This window comes from Lemur catta, chromosome 5 (genome assembly GCF_020740605.2).
Source record: "Lemur catta isolate mLemCat1 chromosome 5, mLemCat1.pri, whole genome shotgun sequence".
NCBI lineage: Eukaryota > Metazoa > Chordata > Mammalia > Primates > Lemuridae > Lemur > Lemur catta.
The window spans coordinates 7,755,038-7,772,780 of NC_059132.1; the positions used below are offsets into that span (position 1 = coordinate 7,755,038).

The window sequence follows — 17,743 nt, forward strand, 5'->3', positions numbered from 1 at the left end:
GGCATGTGACTTAACTCCTTTGAGCTCAGTTTTCTTATCTGTAAAATGAAGGTGTTAGGGACAGAAAAACAAGAGATAATGGAATCACAGGGACAGAAAAACAAGAGGGAGGAAACAGGTAAAGAAAAAACAATAAGAAGGATAGTTAACAGAAAATAGTTAACAGAAAAATAACCAGGGAAAACAATTATTTCAGTCTTAAAGAATGGGCTGGTTAGACCATGGAACAGGGACCACCAATCAGAAAATAGAAAAACACCATAAACGGTGACTTTCCCCATCACACGTATAGGAGAAAGGAATGTCTGGAGCACAACCTTTAAGTTATGTCCATACCTGGAAAACTCCAGACCCCAAAACCTGTGACATATAGTCATAAGTAATTACGCCTTTACATCAACATAGACTACTAGCATATAAAAGGAGAAACATAGAAGTCAGTGTCTTCTCCACTCGCAGAGACAGACCTGAGTCTGTCTTTTGCTTTGCAGCCTTGAACTTTCTTTCCAATAAATTCTTCACTCATACTTGCTGAGTGTCTGTCACCTCTGCCCATCACGTGGGCCAAGGCTTGCGATTCCTTCAAGCCAGGAGCCCAAGACCTAGGGAAACACTTCAAAGTCCAGCCATGGACAGGACCGTGACAAAGGCTCAAACCAAATGATTTCTAAAGTCCTTTTAGCCCGTATCTTCTAACATACACACACAAGATAATTAACCTCCATATGACCTGTTCCCTCATCCATGGAAGAGAGATAGAAATATCTCTATCATGTATTTATTGTGAACGGTGAAAAAGACAATAAATGCAAGTTGCTTGGCACAGTCCCTGGCATAAAGCAAGGACTCAACTCTTGTATTATTACCGAAGAAGTGTTCTAGGGGTCAATGACAGCAGAGGCCCCTTTGTTAGGGCACTAGCCAATAAAAAATGTGCTGTAAAACTTTTTGTGGCGAAAGACATCAATGAGAATGGAAGCTGGTGTTCTGGTTGAGCTGTAAACTATGAATAGTACGTTGGCCATGTTTGCTTATGGAGTGATGCTGGCTTAACAGGTAAAGGGAAGACAAGGCGAGAGGGTGTTTGCTGTTTTAAGAGCCAAAACCACAGCCTCCCTTTAGCCAGTAAGCAGGTGGTCTAGCACACCGTTTACAATTCACAGCAGAGCTATTGTGACCTGCTTTGTCATAATCAGCTCTGGAAAGGCCTCGTTTCCAGGGTGCTATCCCACCACTCTGTCATAGCAGTGCTCACTCCAGGGCAGAGATTTGACATAGAAAGGGGCTTGTCTTTGCCCCTGCCTATGGGCTTCAGTTACTGAAGATGTTATGGAGAAGGAGAGTCCCGACTCAGGGAAAAGGTTAAAGAGGCGTTCCTGAATAACTTGGCCAGGATTTCTATACTGTTACAGCGAGTGGTCCCGAGGACAAACTGAGCGGCACACGGAGAGTCGGAGAATCAAGGTTTATTCGCTGGCGGGATCAGAGGGGTCTCGCCACCAAATTCTGAGCCCTGTCTACCCAATTTTTCCCATTTTTATTAAGTTGGGGTGATCCAAGGGGAGGGGTCTCAGGTGACTAATGCCCGGCAGGTAATAGGTTTAGTGTTATGCTGATGCCCCAGGTAATAGATTAGTTGATGGGCCAGGTGTTAGGTTAGTATTATGCTGATGCGGGTCTTCCATGAGGGGTGGGGGTCTCAGGTGACTAATGCCCGGCAGGTAATAGGTTTAGTGTCTGCACCAGGTAATAGGTTTAGTGTTATGCTGATGTGCCAGATGTTAGGTTAGTGATATGCTAATGTGCCAGGTGTTAGGTTAGTAATATGCTAATGTGGGTCTTCCGTGAGGGGTGGGGGTCTCAGGTGGCTGCTGTGCTAAGTAATAGATGGGGGTTTTCCTTATCAATACTAGTTAAAAAATGAAGGTATTATTTTCTAGTCCTCCTGTCATCTTATTTAGAACTGGAGAGTCTCTCCGTACTTTGCCTGAGGCCTGCTCTAGTCACCTATGCAGAGTTCCCTGGAGACCTGGAGGAAGCGGCGTGCATGCCCACAGGCTGCTGCGGAGTGTGAGCCGCACCAGCTTCCTCCAGGGAGGGCCCCTGCGGGTCACTTCTCTTATGTGTCATAATTAACACATATTGCTTCTCCCCTGACACTCCACAGGCAGCGCAGAGCTCCTAGCTTTAGCATTTCCCTCGTGTAATCATGTTTCTTACAATACTCCCCAAACACAGTAAGAAAACTATCATCCTGGGAAATTCGAGAAACCCTTGATTTACTTTTTGAATCAGCCTGGGAGCTTGGAGGAATTAAGCACCTTCCTTACTCACCTTCTTTTTTCAAGGTACTCGGTTAGCCCAGCTGGTGGGAACATTGCGTCCAAAGATGAGGTGGAGAGGCTTGATTTCCTTTTGGACAGATTCTTTGCTGTTCCTTATTTCTTGGCCACCCACAACACCTTATAGGGGAAGAAAAGATAACTTTCCCTCCACTCTTCTAAGTTCTCTACTGGGGCCCCTGTAACAAAGGACAGATGACCAAGAGAAAAATGGAAGTTTACTGACATGTATATCTCATACACACATGGGAGATACCCAGGGAAATGAGTAACTCTCAAGGAAGTGGTTTAGAATTCAGGCTTAAATACCACCTTCAGCTAAATCAAAGAAAGAAAGGTATGAGGGAGGTAAATTATGAGGTGAGCAGAAAATGTAAATAAGGGTAAGGTTTGTAATGCAGATTTAAGTCGTTGCCTTCTTCTTTGATAAAGAATTTCTTGTGATTTAGAATGTCCTTCTCTTCCTAGTACAGAAAGAGAGACATCCCGACACATGGAGATTTCCTTTATAAATGTGAATTTCTCTTACAAAAGGATAACTTCTACTCTGTTTTCAGAGCTTCTCCTGTGTCTGCTGTTTCTCAAAATAATTAGCTTAAAATAATTCTTATGCAAAGGGGGCATATTTTGGGGTGGTGTATCCTCTTCTCCTACAATTCCTAAATATATAGTGCACAGTGTCAGAGGAGGGATCACTCATGGGTTTTATGGAGTCCCCTCCTAAGGCTGCACACGTTAATTTTTGCCCAAATGCAGAGTGGGGGCAGGTGTTGTTTGCATAAACTACCATGTTATGGCTATCCTGGAGTTGGGCACTACATAAGTTGCACACTCAAATGTGGCAGCCCATAGGCCGGGCGCGGTGGCTCACGCCTGTAATCCTAGCTCTGGGAGGCTGAGGCGGGTCGATTGCTCGAGGTCAGGAGTTCGAGACCAGCCTGAGCAAGAGTGAGACCCCGTCTCTACTAAAAACAGAAAGAAATTATCTGGCCAACTAAAAATATATATACAAAAAATTAGCCGGGCATGGTGGCGCATGCCTGTAGTCCCAGCTACTGGGGAGGCTGAGGCAGTAGGATCGCTTAAGCCCAGGAGTCTGAGGTTGCTGTGAGCCAGGCTGATGCCACGGCACTCACTCTAGCCTGGGCAACAGAGCGAGACTCTGTCTCAAAAAAAAAAAAAAAAAAACAAAAACAAATGTGGCAGCCCGCATAGACTAACTGTAGCATCACTTCTGGGGGAAGGGGAATTCTAAACTTAAAGTATATATTCTGTTTAGGATGGAGGAGTCAGTTTAGTGATGACCCTTGGAGGAAGAAATTTCTCTATTGTTCTTGGTATCATCTCTTGTTTTATTTAGCTCAGGGGCACTATCAATTGGATAACCAATCAGGTTTTCACATTAATTGGATGCCAAATTTATGGTGCACTTGTAATGTATATGACTTCATTTTTGTGTTAACCTTATTCCTGGTGTTATTTTAATTTCACAAGGACCTACTATGTGACAGGTTTCTGCTCACATGACAACAACAGTGAACAAGAGGACAAAGTCTATTTTATGTTGCTCCTCCTGTTTTGCTTTTTCTTTCTTACCTACTTCCAGTTTATGATTTCTTGCTATATTCTAATCACTTAAATCCATTTTAGATCAAGACAGTGCAGGAAATAAATAGATATTATAGACATATATGTACCTGATAACAGCACCAAAATACTTGAAGCAAAACTGCCACAATTGAAGGGACAAACAGACAATTCTACAGTGATAGAAACTTCAACAACTCACTCTAAATAATGACTAGGACAACTGGGTAGCAGACCAATAAGGAAACAGAAGCACTGAACTGCACTATAAACCGACTAGACCTTACAGACTCCTGTAGAACTGTCGGGGCTCAGAAAACAATACCCCAAAGTATGGTGCTTCCGCACGCTGAGCACTTTGAATTAAAGGAAACAGGGAGGCCTTAGAAGCTGCCTCAGAATCAAGGTCTCTCTGACCTTCCCTTGCTTCTCTCCCCAAGTGCTTGGAGGGGCTCTCTCCGAAGTTCCCTTACCTGATTGAGGGAAGTTCATCCAAAAGAAACACTATTGCCTTCAATCCACTGTCTAAATTACCTCACTGTCTCATTACCTGGGGAAGATTAAGCACAAAGAAGAAGCTAAAGGTTGTCACCACAGCCACCCAGACAGACTTTTCCTCTATTCTTCCCGAGACTTTACCTGCATAATAAAATGACCTTTGTTTGTAGTGCAGTTCTGCCGTTCACCTTCCTAGAACTTGTAACCACCTTCCCCAGAGCCCAGAGGAACTTTGTCCCAGGCTCTTGTCTGTGCTTTAGGCTGATTCATCTCCCCTAAAATACTTAGTCTTCCTCTAAACTTACCTACATCTTCCCTTTGAAGAGGGTATTTAAATTTCAACCATCCGGCCCTTCTTTGAATTTCATACTTTGTGTGACTCCCGTGTGCTTGCATGTTAATAAATTTGTATGCCTCTTCCCCTATTAATTTGTCTTTTGTCAGCTTATTTTAGCAGACTCAATTATGAAACCCTCGGAGGGGAAGTTTAAACTTCCCTACATAACACTCTGCCCAAGAACAGCAGAATATATATTTTTTCTGTAGTGTATGCGGAACATTCTTCAGGGAAAACCATACATTAGGCCACACAGCAAACCTCAATAAATTTAAAAAGATTCAAATAATACAAAGCGTGTTCTCCAAACACAATGGAATAAAATTAGAAATCAATAACAGGAAGAAATTTGGTGAGTTTGCAGATATATGGAAACTAAACCACAGATTCCTAAATAATCAATGGGTCAAAGAAGAAATCACAAAAGAAATCAGAAAATACTTTGAGATGAATTAAGATGAAGACACACCATACCAAAACTTACGCATATGCAGCTAAAATAAGTAACTACCCTTGGAATTTCTTAATTTCATTTTGTAGAATAAGTGACAGACCTTTTTTTTTATAGTTTCAGGTTCTAGGCAGAAAGCCACAGTGATTAACCATAGTGGTGCTAAATTAATACTCATCGAATGAATGAATCAGTTGCATTCCACTGGCAAAAAGGTAAACCAGGGAATCGGGAGTCCACGTTGGAGTCCTATTTGACTAACCCTTTTCTTCTGACTCACTTTTTTGTAAAACCCACTTACCTGCCTGTGTTTTAGGATCTTTTATAAATTCTTATCCTCCTCTCTCATTCCTTTCCCTTCCCAGTAGGTCTCTGCAGTAGTCTCTGGCTTAAACTTGCCACCTGAGCTCTTAGCAAATAACTTCTTTTGTCTTGCTACTAAGTTAGGGGTTGGCTAACTACTGCCCAGGAGTCAAATCTAGCCCACTGACCATTTTTTATGCCCTGAGAGTTAAGAAGAGTTTTTACAACTTTAAATAGTTGAAAAAAAAAAATCAAAAGAAAAACTATTTCATCGCATGTGAAAATCATATGAAGTTCACATTCCAATGTCCATAAATGAAATTTCACTGGAACACAGCATGCCAATTTGTTCGTTATCATCTATGGCTGTTTGTGATGCACTGGCAAAGGGCAGTGGTTGGGAGAGAGAGCTTATGGTCCACAAATTCCACAAAATATTTCTATCTATCCCTTAACATAAAAGTTCGCTAAGCCCTGTCCTAAGCTTTTGTACAAGCATACTGGAGACTTGGGATGCCCTTGTGAAAGTTGTCAGAATCAAAACAGAGTCGTTTATGCCGTTCCCTAACAAAGTGGAGTCAGGACACCATAAAGGAGGCGCTCTCATGCACACGTGCCTACAATCAAAACTACTACAAGGACTCTTGAAAATCACAATGTTGCACAAAAGCCGCCATGACCTTACACAAAGAATACTTTTAAAAGGACATCTGCCCAGCAACTGTCTAGTCAACCTTGGACTGATGCCACCCTTGTTACTGGTCTTTATAGCCAAGGATGACAGTTTCAAAACACTTACTGTAACCTTCTTCATTTTTCCTTTAAAAACCCTTGCCTTCCTCTGCCTCCCTGGATACCCCCACCCCCGCCCCCATGCAGTGCCACGGCACTCATGTTCCCAGATCAAAGTCCTTCTGCTTACTCCCAAGTAAACTCAAAACCTTTGGGGAATCTCTCCATTATCATTTTAGGTTGACACCTTTCCCTCTTCCCACGACAGCAAGGCCCTTTTCTCCCCTTTTCTCATTCAAAACCCTTTCTTCCCAATCCTTACCTGATTATCCCACCTGGTCACATAATTCTCTTCACCATCTCTCAGCATTAGTTAATATAGCTCAACATAGCTGTAATTAACATGCAATTTTTATATTTTAAAGATATCTTGATGTCGATTCTGCACGAAGAGAAGCCAAGTTGCCCTATGTGTGCCACTCACGACAGAAGCCCTTTTTTATATTTTAAAAATATCTTGAATATGTGTTTACTGTCTTCTGTATATCATCATGAATACCCCACATGTTAGAACTGATCATTCCATATCTTGTATTTCCCTTCACACACAGAGCAGTGCTCACATTTGGGAGTCAGACAAATCTGAGTTTGTATTTCAGCTCCACCGCTCACCAGCTGAGCAAATGGTATAAATTTCCTGAATCTCTTCATCTGTAGAATGGGTTTGTTATGGGGATTAACAGATAGATGATGTATGATAGGGTGTAAGATCCAGGAAGCACTCCACAACAGTAGTGATTATCAGTGAATAATTTCTTTCTTTTTTTCTTTTTTTGTAGAGACAAGGCCTCACTATGTTGTGCAGATTGGTCTTAAACTCGTGTTCTCAAGTGATCCTCCTGCCTTGGCCTCCTAAAGTGCTGGGATTACAAGCGTGAACCACCATGCCCAGCCACCAGTGGATAATTTCTTTGTCATATGAAGATATCACTTTTTGCCCTTAATGAAACTCTTGGTAGTGCAGTGAGAATTAAAAGAAGTAGTAAATCAGTAGAAATAAAACTTCATGGTTCAGTTGGAGCCCTGAAAAGATTAGCTGGAGAAGTTTAAGGCCTCAAATGAGATATTAGACTAATGAGGCTTTAAGCAAATTTAACAAACACTTCTTGGTTACTTACTGAGCTCAGTACTACCTAGGTCAAGCCTTATGTGGATGTGAAGGACACAAAACCACATCTATACTGGAAATTTTTATCTAAATTGGGGAGCGGGGGGTGGGGTGGGATAGAGACATGAGCTATGCTTTACTTGTCCATAATGTTTTTCTTCTCTCTCAGGATGGATGATTCAGAGTCAGCAATTCACATAAAAAGTATTGCACATGGAAAGTATTACTGTTATTCTGTGGGGAAATAAGTTTCTAAGTGCAGCAATCTGAAATTAATAACTTTCTCTGTGGAAACTCTCTTGACAACATCTCAAGATGAAGCCAAAGTGCACAATGTTTATGGCCTTGGATTATCTTCTCTGTCTGCTTGGCTTGTACCAGGCATGGATCTGCGAGCCAGAAATTCAGTTTTCCCCTTTATTGTACAATTTGCTTGCCAACTGGAGGCCTTAGATAGTGGTGACTCCATTTCTCAATTCTCCAATGTATCCACTCATTGAATCAAGGCAAATCTCAATTTACTTATTAAAGGCTTTGGAGAACTCAAGGAAAAAAAAAAAGACCAAAATCCTTATTGCCATTACAAACATTTTGGTTGAAGACATCAGAAAAGGAGTAGGAAAGAGAAACTGGAAGTTGATCAACTTTCTTTTTCTTTTAATACAAAATATTACTGTGAGAATGCCCATTATTTATATTATGATAAATATCTGTGCTCACGTGCAGGGAGTGTATCGGTATCAAGGGAGAAAGTAATCTAGGAAGGGGTAGCAACTGCTTTTCTGCAAAAGCTACAGTGCTGCAAGACATGCATGAAGATAGCAGTTGCTGCTTCAACAGCCATATGTGGCAAGACATATTCTTTTTTATTCTTTCTTACACGTAAGTTTAGACAATCTGGACAAAGATGTCTGGATTTCTACTTTCCGCTGCTGAGGTTTTTTTAAAATTTCAAATTAGCCTCCCCCCCTTATATAAGACCACATGGCAGGACATTATGTTTGTTTGACTCACCGTACCTTATTACATTTAAAGGTTGTTTTTCTGGATTAAAAACAACAACTGAAGGACAGAATAAGGAGCCTCTCAGAGTAAGGAGACCTTTCAAATTTGGCATGTTGCTGGATTTGGTCACTTTCTCAGCACGTAAATATTAAGGCCAACACTTGGAAACAGTGACAGATATGTAGGAGTTTGGATACTGAAAGAGAACTCAGTATCCAAAAGTCAGTTTATTAATGATTAATATCTATTAATAGAAGTTTTATTGATTAAATTCGATCCTGTATATGGAAACCTTGGGGGGGCAGGTTCAAAACACAGCTATGTTTAAAAATATTTAATATATAGTTAATTAGAAAGTTAGAAGCTAAGACAATAATCATCACTACCAACTTGGAAAGGCAATGGGGAAGAAATGGGAATTGCAACAAGCTCCAAAGATGGAGGGTTTTTTGTGTTTCTTTTCCCCCTTCTGGTGAACATGTGGGTAGAAGCAATTGCAGATGGCTGGGTGTTACAGAAAGAAACAGACCTTGCATGCCTGCTATACTGTGCTAGATGCTGCGGGTGATCATCAAAAGATTTAAAAGACAATTACTCTTGTCTTCACAAAGCTTATAATTTAGTTGGGTGACAGTGGTTCAGAAAGCCGGCTTAATGTTCTGGCGTTCCAGCTTTACCCCTTACTAGCTCTGTGTCACTGGGTGAGATGTGTAATCTCTTCAGGCATAACTTCCCTCATTCCGAAACACTGATACTCCCATCTCCTATGTGGCAGCTATGCCAGCCTCCTTTCAGTTCTTCAAGCCCTTTGTCACCGCCTTTGCACATGTTCCTGCTGCCTGGAAAGCTCTTGGCATGGCTCAGTCCTTTAAGTTTGGACTTTCATGTCACCTCCTCAGAGAGCTTTATTTTAGAAAATATGGTTTCTGTATCCACAGACGAGGCTGTTAAAATTCTAAAGGACTGCATGTTCTTAAGGGGTAATTTTGAGGCTAAAAAAAAAAAGAAGAAAATTAGTAAAGAAAAAAAAATAAAGGACTGCATAACCACGAGGATGCTAGTTTAATCATCCACCCTAAGTGGGATTTGAGATCCAAGGAGTTTCTCAAGGATTTATCAGGCTCAGCATGCTTTTTCTGTAAAGCGTCAGACAGCAAGTATTTTAGGGTTTTTAGGCCATCCTAAACAAATGAGAGTGGCCGTGTTCCAATAAAACTTTATCTATGGACGCTGGAATTTGAATTTCATATGCTTTTCATGGTCACGACGACGGACTGGATTTGGCTGTGGCTGGCTGACCCCTGATCCACGAGGATGGCTGATAAGAAGGGAGTGGATACGAACAGCGATTCTGCCGCCAGACACCAGGGATCCGGTCGCCGCCGTTGAGACCCTCAGCCTCCCGGGATGCCACCAACCTCTAGAGTGGGGCTGTGGTCCCTGTGTCCGGGGGCTGTGATAAGGGTTGGCTAACACGCAGGTGAAGCTCAGTGCTCGGCACGAGGTCTTCACCGCCATTGTCTCCGTGTCTGCGAAGTGGCCTGTTAGTATTTCGAACCCAACACCTCAGCCTCGGAGGCGCAGGGCCCAAGGCCGACCGCACCCGGCCGGGCGCTGCGGCGGCGGCGCAGGGCGAGGCCCGGCCGGGCAGGGCGGCGCGAGTCGGGGGCGGGGCGGCGGCGCAGCGTCGTCGTCGTCGTCGTCGTCGTCCCCGCCTCCTCTCCAGGGCCCGCGTCGGAGCCTCAGCGGCGGCGGCGGTTACAGCCGGAGGAGTGCGTTTGGCCCGGGGGCGGCGGCGGCGGCCATCGAGACCCGCCCGAGGCTCGTGTCCCTCGGCCTCCCGGCGCTCCCGGGTTGCAGCGCGCACACCTCCAGCTCGCTCGCTCGCTCGCTCTCCCTGCGGCCGGCTGCGCCATGGCCTTGGCGTTGGCGGCGCTGGCGGCGGTCGAGCCGGCCTGCGGCAGCCGGTACCAGCAGGTAAGCGGCGCCCGCGTCCCGGCCCGGCCCGGCCCGGCCCCCGGCCCTGCCCTCCCCGCCGGCCGCTTCGGGCCTCTCGGCGCCGGCCCGCGGCCAACCCGACGCCGGGGCCTGGCGGGCCGCGCTGGGCCGGGGCGGGCCGGGCGGGCCCCGGGCTAGGATTCGAGGACCCCGCGGGCCGGGCCCGCCCCTCGCGACCCCGGGCGGGACCCGGGCGGGACCCGGGCCGTGGAAAAACCTCCTCCCGGCCTGGTGTTTCTCGCATTTCCCGGGGCGGGCGGGTCCCTGAGTCAGAGCTCGCGAACCTCTGAGGGCATTCATTTTTGTTTTTTCCACCTTTTGGTTTGATGTCATTGGAAAGAAAGAAAGAAAAAAAGAAAGCATGAAATGGAAAGGAAAACTGGGTGGAGAGAAAAGATTAAAATCGCTGCCACTGCTGCCGACAGCTCCCCGCAGCGAGATACGATTACTCAGGGTTTCAGAGCCGTCAGTGGAAACCCATCCCCCTCGCCTCTGTTTTAAGACGACAGTCAAAAATGAAGCGAGGGACGAGCCTGCAGTTTGCAGTAGGTTTGGAAAAGGCGGGGATGTTTAGCGGTGGTGATGCCCCCAAATGTAGAGCTGCAGCGAAGGCTGCAGGGCGTGTGCCTGGGTGTATTTTAAATCCTTAGAAGTGACGTTTGAAGATATTTCATGGCATTGCTGGGAAGGAAATGCATAGAGGATGATTGGATTATTATCTCTGGTATGATATATAAATTTAGGCCCCAAGGAAAAGAGCTGCTTGTTTTACTCCCGTCTGGAGCTGAGTTTCCCCGGAAATTTAGAGACCTTCTGCAGGGTTTTTAAAGGTATTAATCGAACACATCGTAATTGTGGGAATTGCGCCAGATATAACTGATGTTAATTGGAACCGCAAATAACTGCTTCTGTTCTGTCGTGTTTCAGATTCTTACGGTATGATTTGCATAGAAATGTCAGTCCTGCTTATGAAATCAAATGGCCTCTCTTAGATGATGTACAATTTTATATTTTAGAAGTAAGGAAAACCAATGCGATTAAAACATGTAGATTAACCCTGGAGCGCCCAGTTACTGGTTTGTTTTGCTGTCTGCCGTGTGTTGTAATCCATCCTACCCCTTCCGGCTGGGACTCCCGAAATGACTAGTTAAGAATTTAGCTTCTTGGTTTTCATAAACACGCCCAAAATTGTGGCAATGCAGTTAATCATTAGATCTCTTCACAGCTTGGGGTCTAGCACATGCTTTTTTTTTTTGTATGACATTGGGCAAAACTCAGGATTCTTCCCTGCTTTAATAAAATTCGAATGACAGATGTCACTTAACTGTCACCACGGTGTTTGCAAATCACTTGTACTGTATAGTGTCATCTGATTCGTTCTTTTCATCCTGACTTGAATAAGGCAAACAAGCAAAAGAGCTGTGGTTTTTTTCTTTGTACTGCCATCTTCTTGAGCTTTTAGGTAATGCTGATAATACTGCTAGAATACAAAAAATTTGCTGGAGCATGAAGATTGTGTATTCCTTGGTGTAGTATTGAATAGCTTTTAATTATGTAGAATTGAGGTATGTCAGGGGTGGGCCATCTTTATTTCATTCTTTTTTTTTAATACTTATTTTGAAGAAATAATCTTCAAGAAAGAATGAAAAGTCTTCCTAGAAAAATTGTAAAATATTTTAAAAAAGAAACCTTCTCCAAACAAAAACCTATCAGAAAAAAAACCTGTCACTCATAAAGTTAAAATTTTGATGTGCATTGTGGATTTATAGCTATGCAAATATACACAGGTATAGATCAGTATACATCTGTACAGATAAGGAAAGCTAATATTGATTTTCTATTCACCAATCCCAGTACTAAGTGGTTTACATTCATCTTTTTCATTTAATCTTTACAAAACTCTTATGAGTCAGGATTTGTTCATCATTGTGTAGATGACAAAGTCAAGACTCAAAGAGGCTCAGTAACTTGCCCAAGGTCACAAAGCTGCTAAGTAGAGATTATAAGGATATACACACACTCACACTCACCTACTTAAAACACAGGCTCACAGTCCAAATACAGGCATATGCATTAGCAGTTATATACACATGTATATGTATTGTTTTATGCACTCCTATATCCATATATAGTTACATCTTTGTACACTTGTGCAATTCTATGAGCCCCTGATTATACTTGCACATACTTTTGCACATATGTCCAGTGTATTGTATTTGCAGGCATATGTGCATTTGCAAATTTGCATATATGTGTATCGTGCACATGTATGTACAAAGGCACACAATCTATATATGTAATTAAATAAGTTCATATTTGAATACTGTTTTCTAATGTCTGTCACATAATATGTTATGAATATCTTCCTGTATCAAATATTTTTAATGTCTGCATGGCATGTAATTGTATGGACAAACCATAACTTAATTAATTGCCTATTGCCAGTCACTAAGAATGTTTATAATTTTTTTCATTTCTTTTACATACATCTTCAACTATTTCCATAGTATAAGTTTCTAGGTGTGGAAATGCTTGGTCAGAGAATATACATATTTAAAAGACTTTTGAATTATAGAATGTTGGTGAATTGTCCAGGCAACTTGATAGGTGCATGTTACTATGGTTGTCACAAAAGGCTGTTCTGACTTCTGTTTGACCTGGTTAATCAAATTGAGCTAGTCCTCTAGCCAGGTAAATGTAATGGAAAACTGTATGATTCATTCAGAAATGCAAACACAATTTTGTCTTTATGGTCTTCTTATAGGCAGTGCAACATGTGTGCAATTGGAATTCAGCACAGTGAAAGACTAGGCAGAAGGCTTGGGCTAATAGGTTCCCTGTAGCATTATTTTATTGTTTTCTTTTTTTGCGTTTTGAAACTCGGACTGTGTGTCCAAACATACGGAAGCACTGTTTCAGAAAGGTCTAGGTAGGCCCATATCCAGTACTGAGAAACCTGTTACGAGCTGCTCTTTCTGAGGATGTTTATTCCTGTTTGTGGGTCCCAAACCCTCTTTGCTTCACTGCAACAGATCTTTGCTTATATCATAAATTTTGCCAGTTCATACCAAGTATTTTGAGATATTTGGATTTTGAATTTGATATAGGTGGGTGATGATGACACTGCCGTGTTGATTTAAAAACAGACTGCAGAATGTTTAGTTCTGGATTTATTGCCTGCTAAAGAAGTTACCCATTTGTGAGTATTACCAATAAGTTCATATTGTAGTCTTATGACATTGTGGAGCAGCTTTGGGAGTGATATGTTTTGGGATAAGTTCTCTCAGGATTGTGGAAGAACATTTTTTGATAGATCAGGGAAAAAATTTTTATCTGTGACAGATCAAAACATATTCATGTTAAGGTATTAGATGAACTCATGATCCTGGAGGAAAAGGGTGAATAGAGCCCATGTGGTTTGTTTTATTTTAATTTTTTAGCTTGAAAAGTAATTGTAATTATATCACAGAATGCCCCTTAGAATGTCACGTCAAGATTTTTTAGGTTATTTGCTTTGTTTATGGCCTTTGTGGTCAGTGATTAAGGAAAACTTATAAAAATATTGAGAAGATGGATAAGTTACTCCTTTGCAAACTTTTTATTTAATTGTAAAATACACATAAAATTTCTCATGTTAACCATTTTTAAGTATAGTTCAGTGACATTAAGTACATTCACATTTTTGTGCAACCCGTCTATTAATATGTCTGGAACTTTTTTCACCTTGCAGAACTGAAATGCTGTACCCATTAAACAACTCTCTCCATTGCCCCCTCCTCCAGCTCCTGGCAACCACCATTCTACTTTTTGTCTCTGTGAAATTGACTGCTCTAGATACCTCTTATAGGTAGAATTAGACAGTATTTGTCATTCTGTAGCTGGCTTATTTCACTTAGCATAATGTCTTCAAGGTTCATCCATGTTACAGCACGTGTCAGAATTTTCTTCCTCTTTAAGGCTGAATAACATTCCATCGTATGTATATACCACATTTTATTTATACATTCATCTGTTGACAGACACTTGGTTTGCTTCCACCTTTTGGCCATTGTGCATAATGCTGCTATGATCATGGGTGTACAAATACCTGTTTGAGTCCCTGCTTTCGTTTCTTTTGGATATACCCAGAAGTTGAATTGATCGGTCATATGGTAATTCTATTTTTAAGTTTCTGAGGAACCACCATACTGTTTTCCATAGCACCATTTTACATTTCCAACAGTGCAGATGGGTTCCGATTTCTCCGTATCTTCGACAACACTTGTTCTGTTCTGTTTTTTTTTTGATAGTAGCTGTCTAATGGGTATGAAATGATATCTCATTGCAGTATTGATTAACATTTCCCTGATAATTAGTAATGTTGAGCATCTTTTCATGTGCTTATTTGGTTATTTGTGTATCTTTTTTGGAGAAATGTATATTCAAGTCCTTTGCCCATTTTTGAATTGGGCTTTTGTGGTCCGAGTTATAGGAGTAATTTCTTAATATTTATATTTTTGACATTTTACTATGGAAATGTGCAACACATAACAAAAATAGAGTATAATAAGCCTTATGCACCCATCACCCAGCTTCAGCAGTTATCAATGAATGGCCAATCTCATCTCGTTTATACTTCCCACCATTATTTTGAAGTAAATCCTAGAAATTATCATATCATTTCATCTATAGATATTTCTGTGTGTAACTCTAAAAGATAACATATGGTATGATATTTTAAGCAGATATTATCACATGAGGAATATATCATGAGGGAGCTCTTTTGTAGTCTGTTAGGCCTATGGAACAGGATTTATCAGTGTTGGGGGCTGCAGATCTGTAACTGTCCCTTGTATTTGATTTGACTCACTCTTGGCAAGCCTCACGCCTTGTGTTGTTTTGTAGCAGTGATGGATTCCTGTTGATATTTTGTTATTTTCTTGCCTGATCCCACTGGTGATCACCTGTCAAGGGAGATTCATTTGGTTTAATCATTTTATCTGTACCCTGGAAACAGGGCAGAACTTGGGCAGAGACTAAGGTCCGGTTGAGCTGCTCTAGGGAATCCTGCTCTAAGCGGATGCCATCTACTGGTTCGCCTGTACATAACTTTAAATACTTTATCCTGGACATCAATTATATTAAGTTATGTTAAATTATATCATAAAATAAATCCTACCATGAGAATCACTTTTTATTAAGAGAAAAAAGAAAGGCTTGAAGAAATTCAAGTGACGTCCTCTGATTTATTTGTTCTTAGGGCTTTAAAATAAATACATTGGTTTCTTAATTTATTCTTACGTTATCTTTGAATAAGCACAACTACCATATTTTGGTAGTAATGGATGCTACCCATTTAGATAAAGCAACTTTTAACACTTTAACAAGAGATTAATGCTGAAAATTGGCTTGATGGTTTTACCTTTTTTTCCTCAAGTCATTGTTGCCAATAAGCTAGGCAACTGGTAATATCAAATATGTTGGGCTTTATGTACTCCCCAGTTATAATTGCTTGTAGTGTCTGGCTAGGTGGAAGTACAGTCGGCCCTCTGTCTGCAGGTTGTGCATCCACAGATTCAACCAACTGTAGATTGAAAATACTTTGAGGGAAGTCCTCTTTTGTAACATATTTTGTAATCACATTTTCATTGTCTTTACTTTTTATTTAGTTTTTATTCATATCAAAGTTACACATGCATATAAGTTAGAGTCAAATGGATTTTATAGCCTTATTACCCAAAACAGCAGTCTCCTCACTTGCCTGCTTCTTACCTCTTTTAGCTGTTTCTTTTGCTGTTTTGCAATTTATTCTTGTAGCTAAATAACATTTATAGTGTGCTACTTCTTGATTTGTTAGATTTCAGCATTATAAAAATTGACTTACCACTATGGAGTATAAGGCTTTAGTTTTCTTGTACTACCCTCAATTGGTACTCACACTTCCTGCCCCTCTATCTTTCTAATATGGTTATAGCCATAATATAGTTAGATCAATATTCAGCACTTACAATAATTGACAATAATAAACACTTGGCAGCTGAGACATGTAGTACACTATGGTTACTTTTCCTTGACTGACCATACTTTCTTTTTGCTAAAATTGATAATTCTTATTGCTTTTTTGCTTAGTTTTCTGTGTACATATCATACGTAAATTTGCTAGTAGCGCTGATTCGTTCTCAGACTCTCACCTAATAATCTTAATTGTTTTTTATATTCTCAAACACATTAGGTATTTTATCGGTTCATTTTGGGGGGGGGGATCTTTCCTGGCCTCTTGAACCTGTTCTGGGAGGTTGCTCTCAGGGCCTACTGTTCTTTGCCATCCTGGGGATGTCCTTTCCCAATCTTTTTAGTGGAAACCCCTTTCTTTCATTCACATTTCTCTCTTGATTTATTGCTTCATTTCCTTGGAGCACATCCTCCTGCAGTTTTTCTGAGGCAGAATGCATAGGAGGTTAACTTTGTTTTTTAGACTTTACACATCTAAAAATCTTTTTTTTTTGTACTTTTCACATGAGACTTCTGGGTCAGAAACATTTTCCTTCAGAATTTTGAAGGAATTTGCTGCATTGCCTTCTAGGCTCCAGTGTTGCTATTAGGAAGCCTGAAGCCACTGTGATGAATGGTACGTGGCCTCCCCACACCTCCATGCTTTAGGAGCTTCGCATTGTCCCCAGTGTTCTGAAATTTCACTAGGTTGTACCCAGGTGTGGATCTATTTTCATCCATTGTGCAAGGTACTTGGAGGATCCTTTCAGTCTGGAAACTCATATCCTTCAGTTCTGGAAATTTTAAAAAGTATTTAATTTTTTTTTTGCCTTGATTTTCTTTTTTTTTTTTTTTTTTTGTCTATCTTTGGATTTATTTGGATTTTAGACCTCCTGTACTGATTCTTTCAACTTTTTTTTTTTACTTCATCTCATTTTTTCCTCTTTTTCTACTTTCTATGAATTTTTTCCGATTTTAATTTCCAGTTCTTTGATAAATTTTTAATTTGCTATAATTTTCAATTTTCAAAAACTCCCCTAATTTTTTGTTTCCCCTCTTGTTTTAAATAGTACACTGTCCTTGTTTTATAGTTCTATTTTTTCCTACTAGTTCTCCAACATAATTGAGGGTTTTTTACCCTTCTTTTTTCATTTTCCCACACAAGTTGCTTTTTTCTGTTTGCATTGATCTTTTATGCCCTCTCATGTTAGAAGCTTTCAGTGGTGATCCTTGCCTGCTCATTAAGAGAGCACCATCAGGCCGGGCGAGGTGGCTCATGCTGGGGATCCCAGCACTTTGGAGGGCTGAGGTGGGAGGATCATTTGATCCCAGGGGTTCAGGACCAGCCTGGG

At 41.2% G+C, this 17,743-nt stretch overlaps 1 protein-coding gene across 1 annotated transcript in view; it reads left to right on the forward strand.

The window, feature by feature from the left end:
• Positions 1-10,107: 10,107 nt before the first annotated feature.
• Positions 10,108-17,743, forward strand: part of NDFIP1 (Nedd4 family interacting protein 1) — a 32,572-nt gene continuing 24,936 nt past the window's right edge. The window contains exon 1 of the mRNA XM_045551090.1: positions 10,108-10,400. Coding sequence (XP_045407046.1) covers positions 10,338-10,400 — 63 coding nt within the window. The 5' untranslated portion in view covers positions 10,108-10,337. The remainder of the gene's footprint in view (positions 10,401-17,743) is intronic.